Below are 18321 nucleotides of genomic sequence, written 5' to 3'. Positions count from 1 at the left end.
AGTACTGGAAGGCCACTCCAAGGTCTCCCTGGAGCATTCTCTTCAGGCTAAAACAACCTGAACTCTCTCAGCCTGTCCTCGTAGAGGAGGTGCTCTAGCCCCCTGAGCATCTCCATGGCCCTCCTCTGGATCTACTCAAGCAGGTCCATGTCTTTCTTACACTGGAGGCCCTAGAGCTGAAGGCAGTACTACAGATAGGGTCTCACCAGAGCAGAGGAGAGAGGGAGAATCCCCTCCCTCAACCTGCTGGCCACGCTGCTCTTGGTGCTGCCCAGGATGCAACTGGCTTTGTGGGCTGAGAGCGCACAGTGCTGGCTCATACTCAGTTTTTCATCAATCAACACTCCTGTGATGGTTTGGTGTCTGGCGCGGTTTTGGTAGTCGGGGAGGGGACTACTGAGGTGGCTCCTGTAAGAGGCTGTGAGAAGCTTCCCCGGCTCCAATTTCGGACCCGCCTTTTGCCAAAGCCAGACCAATGGCACCTCTGCGAATAACTATTTAAGAGTGAAAGAAGCTGTTGATTGCAGTCTGTTTTGTGTGTGTTGGTGAGCGAAGGGGGATAGGAGAGAGCCCTGCAGACAGCCAGGTCAGTGAGGAAGGAGAAGGGGAGATGTGCTGATGCAAAGATTCCCCTACAGCCCCTGGAGATCAGCGGTGGCCCAGAGGTCGCCCCGCAGCCCGCGGAGGGCCCCGGGCCGGAGGAGCAGGGACCGGGCCCGGAGCAGCCGTGACTCCGGCCGCGCTGGAGCCGCCCGTCGGTGGGAGGGTGGCAGCCCCGGGAGGGACCCGCGCTGGGGGGTTCTGGGGAGCTGCGGCCCCGCGGGAAGGACTCGCGTTGGAGCAGTTGGTGGAGGGCTGTCTGCCATGAGAGGGACCCCATGGTGGGGCAGGGGAGGGCTGCGAGGACCTCTCTCCCTGAGGAGGAAGGAGCAGCGGAGACATCTTGTGCCGGACTGACTGTAACCCCCATTCTCTGCCCCCTGCGCTGCTGTGAGGGAAGAGGTAGCAGAGCTGAGCCTGGGAAGACTGGAGAGGTGGGGGGAATTGGGGGGTGGTGTGTGTGTGTTGCGTTTAAGACCTGGTTGTAATCTCTCATTCTCCTTGATGGTGGTGGTTGTTTTGTATTAAATGTATGTTGCTGTCCCCAAGTTGAGTCTCTTTTGCTCATGACCATAACTGTTGAGTGAGCCTTCGCTGTCCTTTGTCTCTCCCGCAAGCCACTTGGTTGTATTTTCTCCTTCCAATCCCTCAGGGATGGGGTAGGGGTGAGCGAGTGGCTGCGGAGTGCTTTTGGAGCCAGCTGGGTAGGCTCAAACTGCAGCAACCGCCAAGTCCTCCTCTGCAGGGCTGCTCTCGATCCACTTATTGCCCTGACCCAGGTGCAGGACCTTGCACTTGGCCTTGTTGAACCTCATGAGGTTCACACAGGCCCACTTCTCCAGTCTGTCCAGGTTCCTCTGGATGGCCTCCCTTCCCTCCAGCGTGTCGACCGCACCACACAGCTTGGTGTCATCAGCAAACTTGCTGAGGGTGAGCACAGTCCCACTGTCTTACGTTGCCGACAAAGATGTTAAACAGCACCGGTTCCAATACTGTCCCCTGAGGAATGCCATTTGTTCCTGGTCTTCACTCAGACATTGAGCTGTTGACCATGACTCTGAATGCGACCATCCAGCCAATGCGTTTTCATACTTTGTTGTTTTGCCGTACATGCTACATTATCTTTTTCTGCAAGAATTCCATTAAATTTTGCAGATAGGAAGTCCTATGTAATAACTTGGAACAAGTTAAAATTAGTGCATTCTGTAATTACACAGTATATCATCAAGTTCACACATTTATTTTTTTTTTATACCCTGGTGCATGCTTCAACCTATTTTGCATGACTGCTGTCCCTTTGGCTAGCAGTGAAGCTGCTAATACTGGCTTGCTTTAAAAAAAAAAAAAGCCATTGCCACAAATAAGTAGTAAAAGAGTGTGAAAACAGGATGTTTAAATAGTTTTTGCTTTCAAAGTTACCTACTTCAAGTCTGCTGAATAGGTTAATATTAAGTATGTTAGCAATTTATTTAAATATAAAGCTTACACACAGATATGCCTACATAGACTAAACCTGCATTTTTTTTTCCTCTGGTACAGGTTGGTGCTGTACTTTAATTATTATTATTCAAACAGGTTTTGTCCAGGGAAGCTTTTATCTGCAAGTTTGCAAACTTTTTTTTTACTTTCTCCAGTAGATTTCAGGGAAATAATCCAATGAAGCTTACTTCTCAAAATTAAACTGTGGGGTTTTTAAGATATAAAAGGATTTTATACAATTATATACAGTCATCATAAATTATTATATGATATACTTAATGCTATTAGCATGCTGACAGTACAAGAAGTGGTATTTGGCTTCCTTCAAGATGTTCCTAAAATGCTTCAGTACAGAGCCTGAGATCAGCATTACCAATACTTCTGCCTGGTCGCTACAGCATTATTAACAGGAAGGATTGGCTTTTTAATGCCAGTGTTTGATATCTTCCACTGGAAAGGACCAGTGAGAGTTCCTACCCTTAAGATTTTATTTCTAGCCCTGATGCAATTTGTTGAAGCCATATAGTAAATGTGATTTCTGCCATATACATCTATTAAATGATAACTGTTCATTAGGAGGCAAGATGCTGGAACTAGCTACGGTGAAATTCAACATGGAGTTTGTGTCTGTTACGCAGACTCATCTAGCAAATGCTACTCTGAAGCCTCCAAGTTCAAAATTTAGTTGAGTAATAGGCCTTGATTATTTTTTGGGGGGGGGTGGGGGCAGCAGGGATTGAGAATGTGTCCATATGGATGATACCAAGCTGTGGAAGATCAACAGCTGATCTTTCATTTAGCATATAAACAGCAAGAGTTAAACAAAATTAGATCAATAGCTGGGTTAAACATACGGCATATATTCAAATCTGTTATCCTATTCTTGAAAATTTGTTCTCTTCTTGTGATCAGAGGACAATAGAATGAATCAGGGAAATGTTCTAAGCACGGGTAATTAGTTTGCTAAAAGTTTAAGATTATATCACAGTCACTGATTTTACAGCAGTTAATGGGATTGTACTGTGATTTTACTCAGATTTACAATTTATACTTAATATTTATGCTTTTTTTTTAGCAGTCTTCAGAACATCCCAGCATTTACATAGAGTTTCTCTAAATTTCCAGTGTCAGTAGTCATATGACTTCAATTGAGCTGAAAATGGTCCTGGGAAGTCCAGTCCTCACTCCTAATTTCAGTGAAGTATCTCTTGCTTAGCACAGAATCAACTTCAAGACATAAGGTTTCCTCATTCTCTTCCAAACTTTTCTTAGTTTAGTGTCTCCTGGTCAAATTGACGCAGACAGTAGTGTGAGTAGAGTTGGGAAGGCTTGCCAAGTGGCAAGTATCTTCCAGGTCTAGAAAATGTCCTAGCAAAGTCTCTGACCTTGCCTTGTTTCCGTGGTACGATAGTCTTGGAGTAGATGAAGGTGACATGTAGCTAGCACATGGCTGATACCATTGGAGTGCAGTCACATAACACAACTGCACTTGGGCTGTATGTAGGTTCATGGAGCAGTCCAGCTGCTTGGGGGTTGGGTTTGGAGATTCATAGTGCTGCAGCTCACTGTATCACTTCAGAAACCCAATCCTACAGGTTCTGTTGTTTTTCCTGTTCTACACTTACGAATTGCTTTTTCTGTTGTCAGCCTACTATTATGCTTGATACAGTGTTGTTGGCCAACATAGGGATGCTGCTGTCTGTATTCTTGAGGATTTTGACTTTCTTTTAAGGAAGCAGGTGGTAATCCTTTTTGTCAGCTGCTGTATAATGTTACCTGGTCTTTACTGGGTGTTTTGAGGCTAGAGGGAGCTGAGGTGTACTGTGATGGGTAGCATGGTAACAGCACCATACTGGAACTGAGAGAAGGTGTGTGCTGAAGTAATGCTCTTTCAGGTTGTTTTCAGATGACTTGCCTGTTGCCTGAAATGAGTCAGGAGAGCAGCCATATGCTTGTGAGCCCACTGTGTCATGGGATGCACTAAAATCTTACAAGAAAGAGCAGCATTCTTGGAGATAAGAAAGAATCTTGCCCTGGCAGTGGAGCAGAACAGCCAGAAAACCAGCCAGATCAGATAACTGTCTTGAAACAGATTGCTTTTACTCTATTACCGTGCTCTTTCTTTAGGCTTGTCATTCATGCTCGGTTTTCATCAAAACCATGTCAATCATTGTGTCTCACTTCTAGAATCAAGGATTAGTGATTTCCCACCCCTCCTTACAGAATGTAGCAATTCTTTACAGCTTACTGCTCCCTTTAGCTCTTGTAAAGACAATTTCTGTCTTTAAATATAGGAAGAATGGGCTCTGAAAGAAATTGGTCACCTGGAAACAAATACATCAGTGGTCTTAAGGCATAGTTGATATGAATATTAATTTGTTAGCCATTTTTAGCCATAATTAAATCAAATGATAAATCTCTACCAAGTGTATGCTTTAAGATTTCTAATACAGCTTCATTTACCCAACAATGTATTTAGACAGAGTTCGTGCCAATCCATTACATTCTTACTTGTGCTTTTTATGTCATATAGGATGCTACATGTATTGCAGTGAATGAGGTCCATTACAGAAATAAAATTATGGTTGAAAATATCGCTACTTAGGATCCCAGGGAAAAATATTAGTTCTGCCTTTTAGGGGCAGTACTTGCATGTATGAAAAGGATTGGGATCAAGTGAAAATATCTACTTCTATGTGATCATAAGTTTTCTCAAACTTTTTATAAAGGTGCTTGGGTTCTCCTAGAAATGGAGCATCTCTAACTAGTATTTTGAAGAAAAAATGATGCATTCACTCTGTTACAGTCACTGACTTGCATAGGATTTTTCTGTGATAAGACTTTCTGTGATAAATCTGAGAGTTGTTTTTACTTTTAATTTATGAGTAAGTTATTTAGTATGGGATTCAGCTGAGGTCTTGCCAAGCATCAGCCTTAACGTGGATAATGAAGACTTTTTATTCTTCAAACTCTTCATATTTGTTAGACTTGAATTGTGGATATTTTTTTAAGGTGCTTTAAGTTACTCTTTTTCCAGTAGTGTGTAAACTCTTTGAGATGTCAATATAGGAAATTTTACCTGAACTGACTTCAGAATGTTGAGATCTATTTCCCTAGTTTTGTGGGTTGAGTTAACCTTTCCTTCACCACTGCTACCTTTCTTTGCTTTTACAGACCTGCTGTTAATATTAATTTTTCTGTATGTTGGTTTCCCAAGTACTCGTGAGCATCAGCATAGTGATGAGCCACACAATGCATGTCAGCCTTTCTGATTGGCTGTAACAACCTTTCTCCATGAGCTGTAAGGCTGGCTGCCATGTCCCCTCCCTTGTGGGGCTGTGCATACTGAAAATACATATAATACACTCTGTATGTGAAAGTGTATATTACGTGTGTATAAGTGGTATACTGCAAATATATTTTACTTGTATATCTTTTTCCTGGCTTGGATCTTAACAGAGTTTTGGAGAATGGCTGTTCTGTGGTAGAAGGAGTCTCCCTCTGGTTGACGTCTCCTTACAGAGGTTTCTCAGCCTTGTGCATGGAATGAGCTGTAGCTCCTCTTGTATCCTGAGATGTAAGTGATGGCCCCTTCTAAAGCTAGATGTTGTGAAGTTCAGTTGATCTTTGGATCTCTTGCTCCTGATACAAAATTCAGAGCTTCCAAACCCCCTTGCTTTCTAACGCTACTCGAGGCTAAGTGTGGCTGGGTAAGGATTCTGAGATGAAAACTCAGTAACAACAGAGTGTTACTAAGTAGGCATTCTTTATTGCAGCTCTGGGCAGCACTGGGGATCGTTCCACCACGAGTGCTCCAACAGGTTAGCAAAACACATCAGTTCCTGTACACAGAAATCATACATATTCATCAGACTTCCTGAGAAGGGCAGTCTTATGGTGATGAGTTCCCAGAATTCATTTACATAGTCCAAGCATGCACAGTAGATTTAGGGTTAGGGTCTTTTCACCCTCTGGTGGTCGTTCATAGTCTTCCTCATGCTGTCCACTAGTTGAACTTTGGGCTTCCTTTTTCCATCTATAGTCACTGAGTGAGTTCATCAGTCCTTTGGCCTCGGAATGTTACAAGGGATCTGTTTAAACTTATCTCCTTGGGTGCTTATCTTGGCTGAGTTCATGTTATCAGTGACTTACACAGCAGGCCTAATGAACTTGCTCAAGGTCTGTTTAATCTTGTTAGGTAAGATGCTACCTGTTTATCAGCTCTGCTCAGCAAATAGTTAAAACCATCCTTGTGGGGGAGGAAAAACTGAGGAAAACAAGGATGCAAGTGAAACTTAAAAAAAAAAAAGGCAAGTAAAACTTTTATGTATCACAATGAGGTCTTAGTCAGGGATTGTCAGGGGTTTAGCTCTTTCATTCCTGAGCAACTCTGGGGAACAAGGTCCATTTGCACAAGGCTGAAATTGGTCCCTAGATTATAAATTGAGTACTGTTGAACTACATCAGATTTAGTTAAGAGGAAGAGTAAAAATGGAAACTCCTGAGCAAGCTTATATACAGTGGCATTTTGCTCTATGTTTTGAAATGACTTGAGATTAAAATACTTCTTTGGTATTCCTGTGTGATATCATTTTTGGCTCAATACTAGATTTACTGAATACAATTATTGTGCTAAGTAGAATTATGAAAAAGTGCTACAGATTGAAGGAGAAAACTTGGAGCAGTGTTTTCCTAAAATCAATGTCATGTTTGAACCAGTAAACTATTGGATTTTTAAGTTTTTTGTTAAAAGTTTCTTTTTAACAAAAGTTTGTTATTATAAGGTGTGATAAGCTCAATAACCTTTCTTTTCACCTTCCAGGAAGGTGTAAAACATTTGAAATACCAATTGGCAAGTTGTTTAATGACTTTGAGAACAAAGCCTCCCCTTTTCCATCTAGCCTTGCTTATGATGCCTTAAGATAGAACAATTTAGGACTGAGCAATGAACTGTAAGTCTAAATATGGGAGCAGGAAATTTCTGAAGTAAAAATAAAATTACACAGCTGCTTATAATTCAGTCTTTCTAATTATCAGGTGCATTACACCTGTCATGCAAAACTCTTTGGAAAACAGTATGTAAGGAAAATAGTTGGCAGGAAAATTAAATACATTTCTGTTTTGCTTACATAAAAGCCTAACTTCTAAAATACTCTTAACCTGAAAAAATAGCTGTCCGCAAGTTGGTAAAAATGGGTATACTCCATGTACATTGCTGTTTGAATTTACACGATGACTTCTCAATTTCTAATGTGTTCACAGACTCACAGAACGGTTGAGGTTGGAAAGGACCTCTGGAGGTCATCTGGTGCAACTCCTTTACTCAGGCAGAGTCACCTAAACCACATTGCCCAGAACAATGTCAACTTTTTAATATCTCCAAGGACAGAGTCTCCGCAGCCTCCCTGGGCAACCTGTGCCAGGGCTCCATCACCCTCACAGTGAAAAAGTGTTTCCTGATGTTCAGAGGGAACCTCCTGTGTATCAGTGTGTGCCTGTTGCCTCTATCCCTGTTGCAGGGCACCACTGGAAAGAGCCCGGCTCTGTCCTCTTTGCACCCTCCCTTCAGATATTTAGGTGCATTGATAAGATCCCCACTGAGCCTTCTCCAGTCTGGACAGTCCCATCTCTCTCAGCCTCTCCTCATCAGCCCCTTAATCATCTTCTTGACCCTTTGTTGGGCTCTTTCCAGTATGTCCATCTCTCTTGTGTACTGGGGAGCCCAGACCTTGACAGAGTACTCAAGATGTTGCCTCGTTAGTGCTGAGTAGAGGGGCAGGATCACCTCCCTCCACCTGGTGGCACCACTCCTCCTAATGCAGCCCAGGGTACCATTAGCCTTCTTTGCCACAAGAGCACATGGGTGGTTCATGCCCAACCTGCTGTCCACCAGGACCCCCAGGGTCTTCTCTGCCAAGCTGATTTCCAGCCTGTGCTGGTGCCTGGGGGTGTTCCTCCCCAGGGGCAGGGCTTTGCACTTCCCCTTGTTGAACTTCTTCAGGCTCCCATCAGCCCATTTCTCCAGCCTGTCGAGGTCCCTTTGGGTGACAGCACAACCCTCTGGTGTATCAGCCACTCCTTTCTGGTTTGTGTCATCTGCAGACTTGCTGAAGGTCCACTCTGCCCCGTCGTCCACATCATTAATGAAGATACTGAACAGAATTTGACCCAGTATTGACCCACAGGGTACACTGCTAGATACTGGTCTCCAGCTAGATTTCATGGCCCTGATCACCACCTTCTGGGCCTGTCCAGCTAGGCAGATTTCAGTCCACCTTGCTATCTGTTCACCCAGTCTATACTTCATCAGCTTCTCTGTGAGGATTGTATAGGAGACAATGTCAAAAGACAATATCCACTGCTCTGCCGTCATCTATGAAGCTAGTCATTTCATTGTAGAAGGCTATCAGGGTGGTCAGGCGTGACTTCCTCTTTGTGAATCTGTGCTCCCTCTTCCTGGTCACCTTCTTGTCCTTCATGTGTCTGGAGAAAATGGTTTCTGGATTTGTTCCATCACCTTCCCAGGGGTTGAGGTGATTGTTCAAAGATTATCAAGAGTCTTGAAATTTCATGAATGGGTAGTGAACTTTGTTGTCTCATTGTGGGTAGTAGACAAACTGAGCAAGTACAACCAAAAGCAGCATCACTATAGAAGTCAGACTTTTGGAATTAAATGACACAAATCTTCTGATAGAATCTGGGATGTAATTGAATCTCTGGTGAAGGTTTATACCCTCCTTAGTTTGTAAACCTCCTGTCTCTAGGTTATAAAACCTTTAGAAACAGTCTAATGAAACGCCGTTACAGTATGTTTCTTACCTGTTTGGCTAATGTGTCTTTAGAGCACAATGTACACACTGAGGAAATGCCTGGAACGTTTTCTGTGCTTGTGCACAGGGTCTGCTGTACTTCAAGCAGGGTTATGATTGCATCTGCTGCCTCTGATAGAGGACTGGGTATGTAGTGTACGCATATGTATATATACATAATGTTTATGTTAAAATATATACATAAATATTATAGCTTTAAAAAGGATAAGGTGGTCTCTACTTTACACACACATGCACACACATATATATATAGCCCACGTATATATATTTATAAATGTATTGTAATGGGTCTGCGTGGCAAGGTTTTGGTAGCAGGGGGGTTACAGGGGTGGCTTCTGTATGAAGTTGCTAGAAGTTTCCCCTATGTCAGATATAGCCAATGCCAGCCGGCTTTAAGACGGACCCGCCGCTGGCCAAGGCCGAGCCAATCAGCGACAGTGTTTTTCGCCTCTGTGATAACGTATTTAAGAGAGTGAAAAAGTTGTTGCACAGCGGTAATTGCAGTGAGTGAGAGGAGTGAGAATATGTGAGAGAAACATCCTGCAGACACCAAGGTCAGTGCAGAAGGAGGGGGAGGAGATGCTCCAGGCACTGGAGCAGCGATTCCCCTGCGGCCTGTGGTGAAGACCATGGTGAGGCAGGCTGTCCCCCTGCAGCCCATGGGCGGTGGAGCAGATGACTGCCTACACCCCGTGGAGGGCCCCCACGTCAGAGTAGGTGGATACCTGAAGGAAGCTGTGACCCCGTGGGAAGCCTGCACCGGAGCAGGCTTCTGGCAGGACCTGTGGCCCGTGGAGAGAGAGAAGCCCACGCTGGAGCAGGTTTGCTGCCAGAGACCCCGTGAGGGGGGCTCATGCTGGAGCAGTCGGTTCCTGAAGGACTGCACACCATGAAGGAGACCCACGTTGGAGCAGTTTATGAAGGACTGAACCCGTGGGAAGACTCACGTTGGAGAAGTCATGGAGGACTTTCTCCCGTGAGAGGGACCCCACATTGGAGCAGGGGAAACGTGTGAGGAATCCTCCCCCTGAGGAGGAAGGAGCAGCAGGAAACAACAGTGTGATGAACTGACCCCAACCCCCATTCCCTGTTTTCCCCCTTGTGCTGCTGGGGGGAGGGGAGGAGGGAGAAAAATCGGGATCAAAGTTAAGCCAAGGAAAGGAGGGAGGGGTGGGGGGAAGGTGTTTTAAGATTTGGTTTTATTTCTCATTACTCCTCTCTGAGTTATTGGTAATAAATTACATTTCCCTTCAGTTGAGTCTGTTTTGCCCGTGATGGTAAATGCTGAGTGATCTCCCTGTCTTTATCTCAACCCCACAAGCCAGTTGGGTTTTTTTGGTTTTTCCCCCCCTCCTCTGTCCAGTTAAGGAAGGGGAGTGATAGAGTGGCTTTGGTGGGCACCTGGCATTTTGGCCAGGGTCAACCCACCACGTGTATTTGTGTCTTGTCCTTCTCCAAAAGGGAAAATCAACTATAGTAGTCTTTGTCAGCATTTATGCTTTTTCTAAAGGAAGAAACATAACTTTCTGTGTTACCTTTACATCACATGCAGCTATGCTAGGAAGATTGTTGGGGCCCCTTGAATCAAAGACAACTCAATAGCAACTAAGTGTTATTAAGCAGGTATTCTTTATTGTAGGGCCGGGCAGCACTGGGGTTATCTCCTTCCATATGTGCTCCAACGGGTTAGCGAAACACATCAGTTCATATACAAAAAACCATACATACCCATCAGATTTCCTGAGAAGGGCAGTCTTATAGTGATGAGTTCCCAGCCCTTCATAGTCTTCCTCATGCTGTCCTCTAGTTGAATCCTCCTTCTTGAGCACAAGCCAGGGCCCACTTTCTGATGCAACCTTTTGTAACAGTCAGTCATGTATTAGACATGTCTCCTTGATGTCTGGAGCTTTGTCTCCTTAATGTCAGGCAAGATGTTGTCTGTTTATCAGCTTCGCTCAGCGAATAGCTAAAACCATCCTTGCAGGGGAAGAACTCAGGAAAAATGCAAGTAAAGTTTTTATGTATCTTAGTCAGGGATTGTCAGGGGTTTAACTCTTTCACCCTCTATTATCCTTTATGATGCTGTGGGTATACTGAAGTCACATGCTAGTTGTACAGCTATAATGCTATATGCTGCTTACACGTTCTTTCCAAGCATGCATACTCAACCCACATCACCTACACCTTTAGAGTTGTAGCCAGTAATTTTCATGTCCTTTAGATTTTGCTAGAACTTTAAAAAAAGTCTTGTTATGCTAATAAAACCATTGCAGCACTTGGACCATATTTACAAAGTTATTTTTAACTGTCAAGAAAATGAGAACTATTCCTTGTATCCTCTTCTGACAGATACAGCACATGTCACTTGGATTCTGTGTTCATATTACTTAAACAGCCAGCCTTGGGTGAACATAATGGAAGGACAGGCAGCAGTCTAGGATGACAGGAATTCAAGAAGACAGTGAAAATTAAAGGTTTGTGTTTCTGACAGGCATCTTCTGAATCTCACTGAAGTAATATAAGATGTTACCGCTTCTGAAAGAGATGGTAACCAACTGTTACTCTGCTCTAACTAGAAGCTGCCATTTCCCTAACAGGGTAGCAGAACTCTAGTCACAGAATTGTGGAACAGCCCAGGTTGGAAGGGACCTCAGAAGATCATCTGGTCCAACCTTTCATGGGAGAAAGAACCTAGATAAAAGTATCTAGCGCCCTCTCCAATCGCATCTTGAAAACCTCCAACAATGGGGACTCTGCCACATCCCTGGGGAGACTGTTCCAGTGATTGTTCTCAAACAATCTCTAACTGCATAACGACTTTATAGTATGTACCTGCTGTCCCGTCCCACTCAGTGGGCTAGGGGAAGGTGATTTTTTAAAATACTCTGTGCGGTAATCCAGAATGACAGTTACTCCAGAGGCTTGTTTAAATCACAAATTTACTTGCAATGCAAAAGAATTCTCCCAGACAACTTTGGCAAATGGGCTTTCCCAAACAAAACAACAGTAACTTCCCCAAAAAGAGTTTTATAGTGGCCTTCGGAGCTTCCAAACCCCCTTGCTTTCTAACGCTCCTCACCAAGGTGGGAGGCTAGGTGCTGCTGGGTAAGGATTCAGAGATGAAAACTCAATAGCAACAGAGTGTTACTAAGTAGGCATTCTTTATTGCAGCACTGGGGATCGTTCCACCATGAGTGCTCCAACAGGTTAGCAAAACACATCAGTTCCTGTACACAGAAATCATACATATTCATCAGACTTCCTGAGAAGGGCAGTCTTATGGTGATGAGTTCCCAGAATTCATTTACATAGTCCAAGCATGCACAGTAGATTTAGGGTTAGGGTCTTTTCACCCTCTGGTGGTCGTTCATAGTCTTCCTCATGCTGTCCACTAGTTGAACTTTGGGCTTCCTTTTTCCATCTATAGTCACTGAGTGAGCTCATCAGTCCTTTGGCCTCGGAATGTTACAAGGGGTCAGTTTAAACTATCTCCTTGGGTGCTTACCTTGGCTGAGTTCATGTTATCTGTGCAGAAAATCCTGGCACCAGTGGTCAGTGTTCACAATGGAGACAGAGGAGTCCTATAAAAATAAACTTTATTCGAATAAAGGAGGAGTCCACTGGGCATATCCCATGGAGTCTCTCAAAGTTGCTGGGGTCACAGCCCCCTTTTTATCCTAATTTCCTGGCTGCATAGAACCCTCTCCCATTCCCCGTTGGTTAAGGTACTAGGAAGGCACAGACTTCCCAATCCGCCTACTACATATACTACATTTTTACCGCTTAACATGTACCCCCCTTTGCATCATGCATCATATGTTTCATTGTCATGTCATTATGCATCTCCTGGGTGAAGAAGTTAATATTAATTAGCCTATTAAGCCTCTGCACTGTTTCCTAAAGTTGAAAAGTTCAGACTTCCCTTGACTCTTTTTTTTTTTTTAAATGATTTTTCTTTTAGGTTATGTTATCTAACAGAGCTTTGTAGTCTGATGAGTTCTCCCAATTGTCTCTCATTGCTGAGATATATGGCACCTTTTGTTTTATGAGGCTTGGTGAATAGCGTTTTATCTCTGTCAAGATCTCCTTGTCTTAGTCTTATTACTTACTAAACACATGGCTCCTCTGGATAAACAGTGCCATGTACTTGCAAAAACACTCTCCTCCTTATCTATTCACTGTTTAGGTCTGTGGTATCTTGTACCTGGGTAAATGTTACTATATTTTTGTAAAGACACTCTTATAATCCTATCATTAGTGACTTACACGGCAAGCCTGATGAACTTACTCAAGGTCTGTTTAATCTTGTCAGGTAAGATGTTACCTATTTATTAGCTCTGCTCAGCAAATAGTTAAAACCATCCTCGTGGGGGAGGAAAAACTCAGGAAAACAAAGACGCAAGCAAAACTAAACTAAAAAAATGCAAGTAAAGCTTTTATGTATCACAGTGAGGCCATTGTCAGGGTTTAGCTTTTTCATTAAAAGGAGAGAGAGTGGGAAAAAAAAAGAGAGAGATACATCACCACTCCAGGTTCCAGGGGTGGTACAGCCAACTGGGGTGACCCACCCCACTACACAGTCTCCGGTTTCCCCCTTCCCCAGGTAGTATGTAGCACGATTTGGGTGGGTGGACAAGTGCTAATCTTCATTAACATATGAAAAGGGCCATTCATCAGGTACAATGGTCATGAGAACAGAACAAGTTGGGCCAGATTAGAACCGTCAGATCTTTACAGGGCTCCCTTCTCCAGCCGTGAGATAAGAAAAGGTTGGCCTCATCAGTTGTTGAGTACAAGGCCTACATTGTCCCGATTCCACATCATCCACTCTGTGACTACAGGTTTGTTTTCTGGGTACTTTGCAAGTGTTTGAGACATCTTAAAGGGAAAGGCCTTTGCCCCTCCCTCGCTTTGTCTTCTTCCATCAGGGCGCTTTTGTTTTGGGGAGGTAGAAATGGGCTTACAGCTGCACCTTCAGTGGTGAATAAAGTGCTGTACTAGAGTGAACGGGGGTGGTGGAAAGATGAGGAAGAGTTCCCTTCTGCTGCTCTGATGGTGGCAGGAGGCTGGGTTGGACAGCTGTGAGCAGTGGTGTCCGAAACTACTGATGTGCAGGTGCTGGAAGGGCCTGTGTCAGTGCTCTCGGAACCCTCTTCTGTTAAGGATGCAATTTTTCTCATTTCAGGCAGCAGAACCCATGTGTTATTCTTATTTAAAAAGAAAAAAAAACTTCCACTATTCTAGTATTTTAATTTTACATATAGTTTTGTTGTATTTATCTTTTTGTTACCAATATATTGTATAAAGAAACAGCGTTGAGTATCACCTTGTTTTTACAATAGAGAGGGTTTATTACACTTACTTCCAGGTAGATTTTTTTTTTTTTTCCTTAAAAATCATAGCATCATAGAATAGTTTGGGTTGGAAGGGACCTTTAAAGGCCATCTAGTCCAACCCCCTGCAGTGAGCAGGGACGTCTTTAGCTGGATCAGGTTGCTCAGAGCCCCATCCAACCTGACCATGAATGTTTCCAGGGATGGGGCTTCTACCACCTCTCTGGGCAAACAGTTCCAGTGTTTCACCACCCTCATTGTAAAAAATTTCTTCCTTACGTCTAGTCTGATACTAAGATATTAAAATTTCTATTCTTTGTGTAGCTGTTGTATAAATTACTTTAATGAAATAATAATAGTTTGATGCAAAACTTGTGTTCACTCATTTTACCAGCACACAAAAAATTGTAGACTTTGTGTGCAATTTTGTGTATCTTTGTTTGTTTGTTTTAACTGAGTTGCTAAAACTGTAGTATTGCATTACTGCAGAATAAAACTGGCTAATACCTCTATTGGGGATTATTTTGCAATCTGATATTCTTATGTGACATCAGTTGTTCTTGCCCTTAGGGTGTAGTGTCTGAGTTTCATGCTGCTTCCTATTACACAGTCAGTTGCTTATTTTGCAACAAGTTCTCTTTATATAAATCTTACGTTTGGTTTTGGTTTTTTTTTAATGTAAGAGGGGTAACTACAGTTCTCATCTGTAACTTAGTGGTAGATAGTAGTAATCCTCTGTTTGGAAGGATACAGGAAGTTATCTGAGTAGCTTGTTTAAGTGTGTGTGTGCATACACAAAACATTTACCTGTGTAGACTTGTTTTAGGGATAACTTAGAATACTTGTATTGAATAAAGGCAGATTTAAATTTGTGTTTTCAAATTAACAGGTTGTTTCAAGTCATTAGTTTTCCAAGAACTATGCAACTGTAATGTTGGGAGCACAAAACATGTATGAAAATCACTGTTGATTTTTTACTTTTAGGCACTTGTGTATTTTATATTTGCTGACATACTGATAAATTTAAATTCTCTTTCTTTTGTGTATGTATGTATATATATGCATATATACATTATGTCTAAGTATATTTTATTTCTCATTTGTCTTTCTAAGTTTTTTTTAAACTCTGGAATGCAATAGGACAATTGTATTCAAGCAAAAACTCAACAGCACAGTGGGTGCTGTAGGTGGGATAGTGACATTTTCAATAGTGTGCTTAGTTAACTGTATTTAAACTTAGGGAAAAAAAAAAGTCTACTATTGTAAATCACTTGGTATGGACAGGATTTTTGTTGTTGAAAGAATTTGCCAAAACTAACAGGTGGGTACATTTCTTAGTATCTTGATGTCACTTTTGCACAAGATAATTTATTACTGCCTCAAGACATCAGCTTGCACAACTTTATCATCTGTTCCATTACTTTATCTAATAAATCATGGAAGATTGAAGTTGAAATCTTTGTGTGTTCGCAGCACTTGTTTCTGTGATTTAACCTAAGCATTTTTTTTTCCACTGTAACAAAGCAGAATGTAAGCATGTATTTAAAACTGAACATATGCTGAAATGCTTTGCTACTTTAGGTCTTGGTTGTTTGCTTACTACTACTTCTTTTTTTTCCCTTTTTCTTTTTTTCCCTTGAATGCTAACAATGTACTGAATGATCTCAAGAGCTCACGTTTTCCTCTCCAAACGCATGCTGTTCAAAACAGGGTGCAGAGAATTAAAAAAAAGAAAAAGGCTAGCTAGGACCCCCAGAAGCTGAGAACTCTTAACATGCCTGCTTCAGTGTTCATTCTTGTCCATATGGTAGGATGGAAAATGTGTTTAATGTATGGTAATTAAGGAAGTCAAATGAAAAAAAAAATAAATCTAAAGGTACTTGTTAGTTACTTAGTGTTTGCTAAACAAAGCAGCAAAGCTGTCATTCATCGTTTTAAGATTAATTGCAAGTTGATGCGGTAATAGTTTTGTTTCTGCACATAGCTTTAAATCACTGGCATAATTAAAACAGGGCTAAATTTGGACAACAGATTTATATTAGTACCTTATTAAAATTAGTTTTAATTAATCATAAGAAATTAATATATATTCATTCTATTATCTACATTTTTTTCTATTTAATAAATTGCTATCATGTAGTTCATACCATAAATTTTAGTCTAATCAGAAATAACCTTTGGATTCTTTAAGAAAATCTGGGATTCTCCTTTGTTGTTGATACTCAGTAACTTTGGAGAAGAAAACATTTGGGAAGATTACAGTTTTACAGATAAATTGTTTTTACTATGTAACAAGGAAAGTGAGAAGTGAAGGAAACATATCACTAGGTAGTTGGAGATCTTTTGTTTAAAAAAAAAAGCTCAACACGAACAAATTAACAGCGGTGTACTGAGCATCCAGTACCCTATTTTGTTTGTAGTTGTCAAACTGATGTAAACTGTATTTGTGTTGTTTGAGAACACAGACTTGTTTATAATGATACTAGAATTAATAGATCGACATAAAAATTGGAATGTGGGAAAGGAAGTAGTTTTACCTAACTTCTCCTCTCCCATTGTAAAATTTTTGCGATGTATTGACTGTGTAATAGTATTACTGTGGCACATGGAATATTCCAGTTGCAAGGATATAATCAGCAGCTGTTTGGAGTACTAATGTAAAAACAAATATTTACAAGTCTTAATCCACTTTTTCTTTAAGGACCACTACACCGGGAGAGACGAAACTTTTAGCTTCTGAAGTCTATGATATCCTTCAGTCTTCCAACATGTCAGACATAGACAATGTGAATGAGATGAATTATCGTCGACGGAAAGCGCAGTTTTTCCTTGGCAGCACAAATAAGCGTGCCAAGACAGTGGTTTTGCATATAGATGGCCTTGATGATTCGGTAAGGAAACCTTCAGCATTTATGTAAATAAGGCATGCTGTACTGAGATGTATTTTGCCCACAAAAATAATGTATTTAGGCTACTTGTGTGGCATCATCAATTGTCAGCAATTTCTGTGAATCCTATTTTGAATCACAAGATATGTATAAAGTCTTGCATAAATTGAGCTTACTCAGAACATCTAAAGAAAATATTTTAAGGCAGTTTCCTTGATGGCTTTCTAACTACTCTAAGAAAACTATTCTGTTTCCACCTCTCCTAATTTTCTTTGATTTTTCGAGAATGATTGGAAGAAACAAGGTATCTTCAGCAGCTTCACTTAAGGATATCTTGTGTTTGTATCAGTGTGTTAAACTAAAAAAAAGTTTTCTTTTTGTTACGAGAGATTTCAGACACTGGGTTTGTTGTGGGGTTTTTTTATTACTCTTAATTTAGAAATGATGTATTTTCTTTAAGCTAGTTTTCATTGTCTGTGAGATCTTTTCTACTGTAGTGACCAGAATGGCATTTGAGTTAATGAGGTCTCACTGAGTCTTTATGTAATGTCAGAATAACTTCTACGGATTTATCTACCATACCCCTGTAGATAACACCCCAGGGCCATGTTTGCCTTTTTACGGCTGCCAAACAGCATGTAGACTGTTTAAGCATGTTATCCACAAGTGCCCTCTGGACCTTGTATCTTCAGTTTTGTACCCATTTTAAATGATCAAACCTGATCCTTCACTTTGTTGCTTTACGTTTTGCCAAGTAAGCGTGTCCACGGACCCAGTTTATCAATAACATACCCATTGTACTCTTTTCGTAAGACCATAGTTAATTCCTTTAGAAATAACATGCTGCTCTAGCTCACTTTATACAAAGTAAGTATTTTTTACGGTTCCATCCTTCCAGCACTTGCTCTGTTGAGAAAGGCAGTGCTTTGTCAACACCATTGGCTTTTTTACTTTGAAGTTTTTTTAATTCAGTCCAATCAGTTGTCTCCTGTTAAGTTTGGTTTGTTTTGTTTTTAAGCTTGTAGTTGATTTGTTTGTTTGCAGGTATCTCCAAGCAAGAAATTTCATCCACTTCTACTTTGTAAATTTAGATACTCTGGCTATAGCCCGATTCTATCTTAAAAGTGTTTCTTTGTGTTCTTCAACAAATGGAACTTGGCGAGATTTGTGGAGTTTCTCTCTTAAATGCTG

General features: G+C 41.6%; 1 protein-coding gene across 1 annotated transcript in view; it reads left to right on the top strand.

The window, feature by feature from the left end:
• ARMC1 (armadillo repeat containing 1) overlaps nt 1–18321 on the top strand; it is a 40609-nt gene that overhangs the window by 16930 nt on the left and 5358 nt on the right. The window contains exon 4 of the mRNA XM_086465293.1: nt 16944–17133. Coding sequence (XP_086321419.1) covers nt 16944–17133 — 190 coding nt within the window. The remainder of the gene's footprint in view (nt 1–16943; nt 17134–18321) is intronic.

Source organism: Leptosomus discolor, chromosome 5, assembly GCF_034619465.1.
Source record: "Leptosomus discolor isolate bLepDis1 chromosome 5, bLepDis1.hap2, whole genome shotgun sequence".
Classification (NCBI taxonomy): Eukaryota; Metazoa; Chordata; class Aves; order Leptosomiformes; family Leptosomidae; genus Leptosomus; species Leptosomus discolor.
Note: the sequence above shows the minus strand (reverse complement) of the source record. Positions and strands in the feature narration are given on the sequence as shown.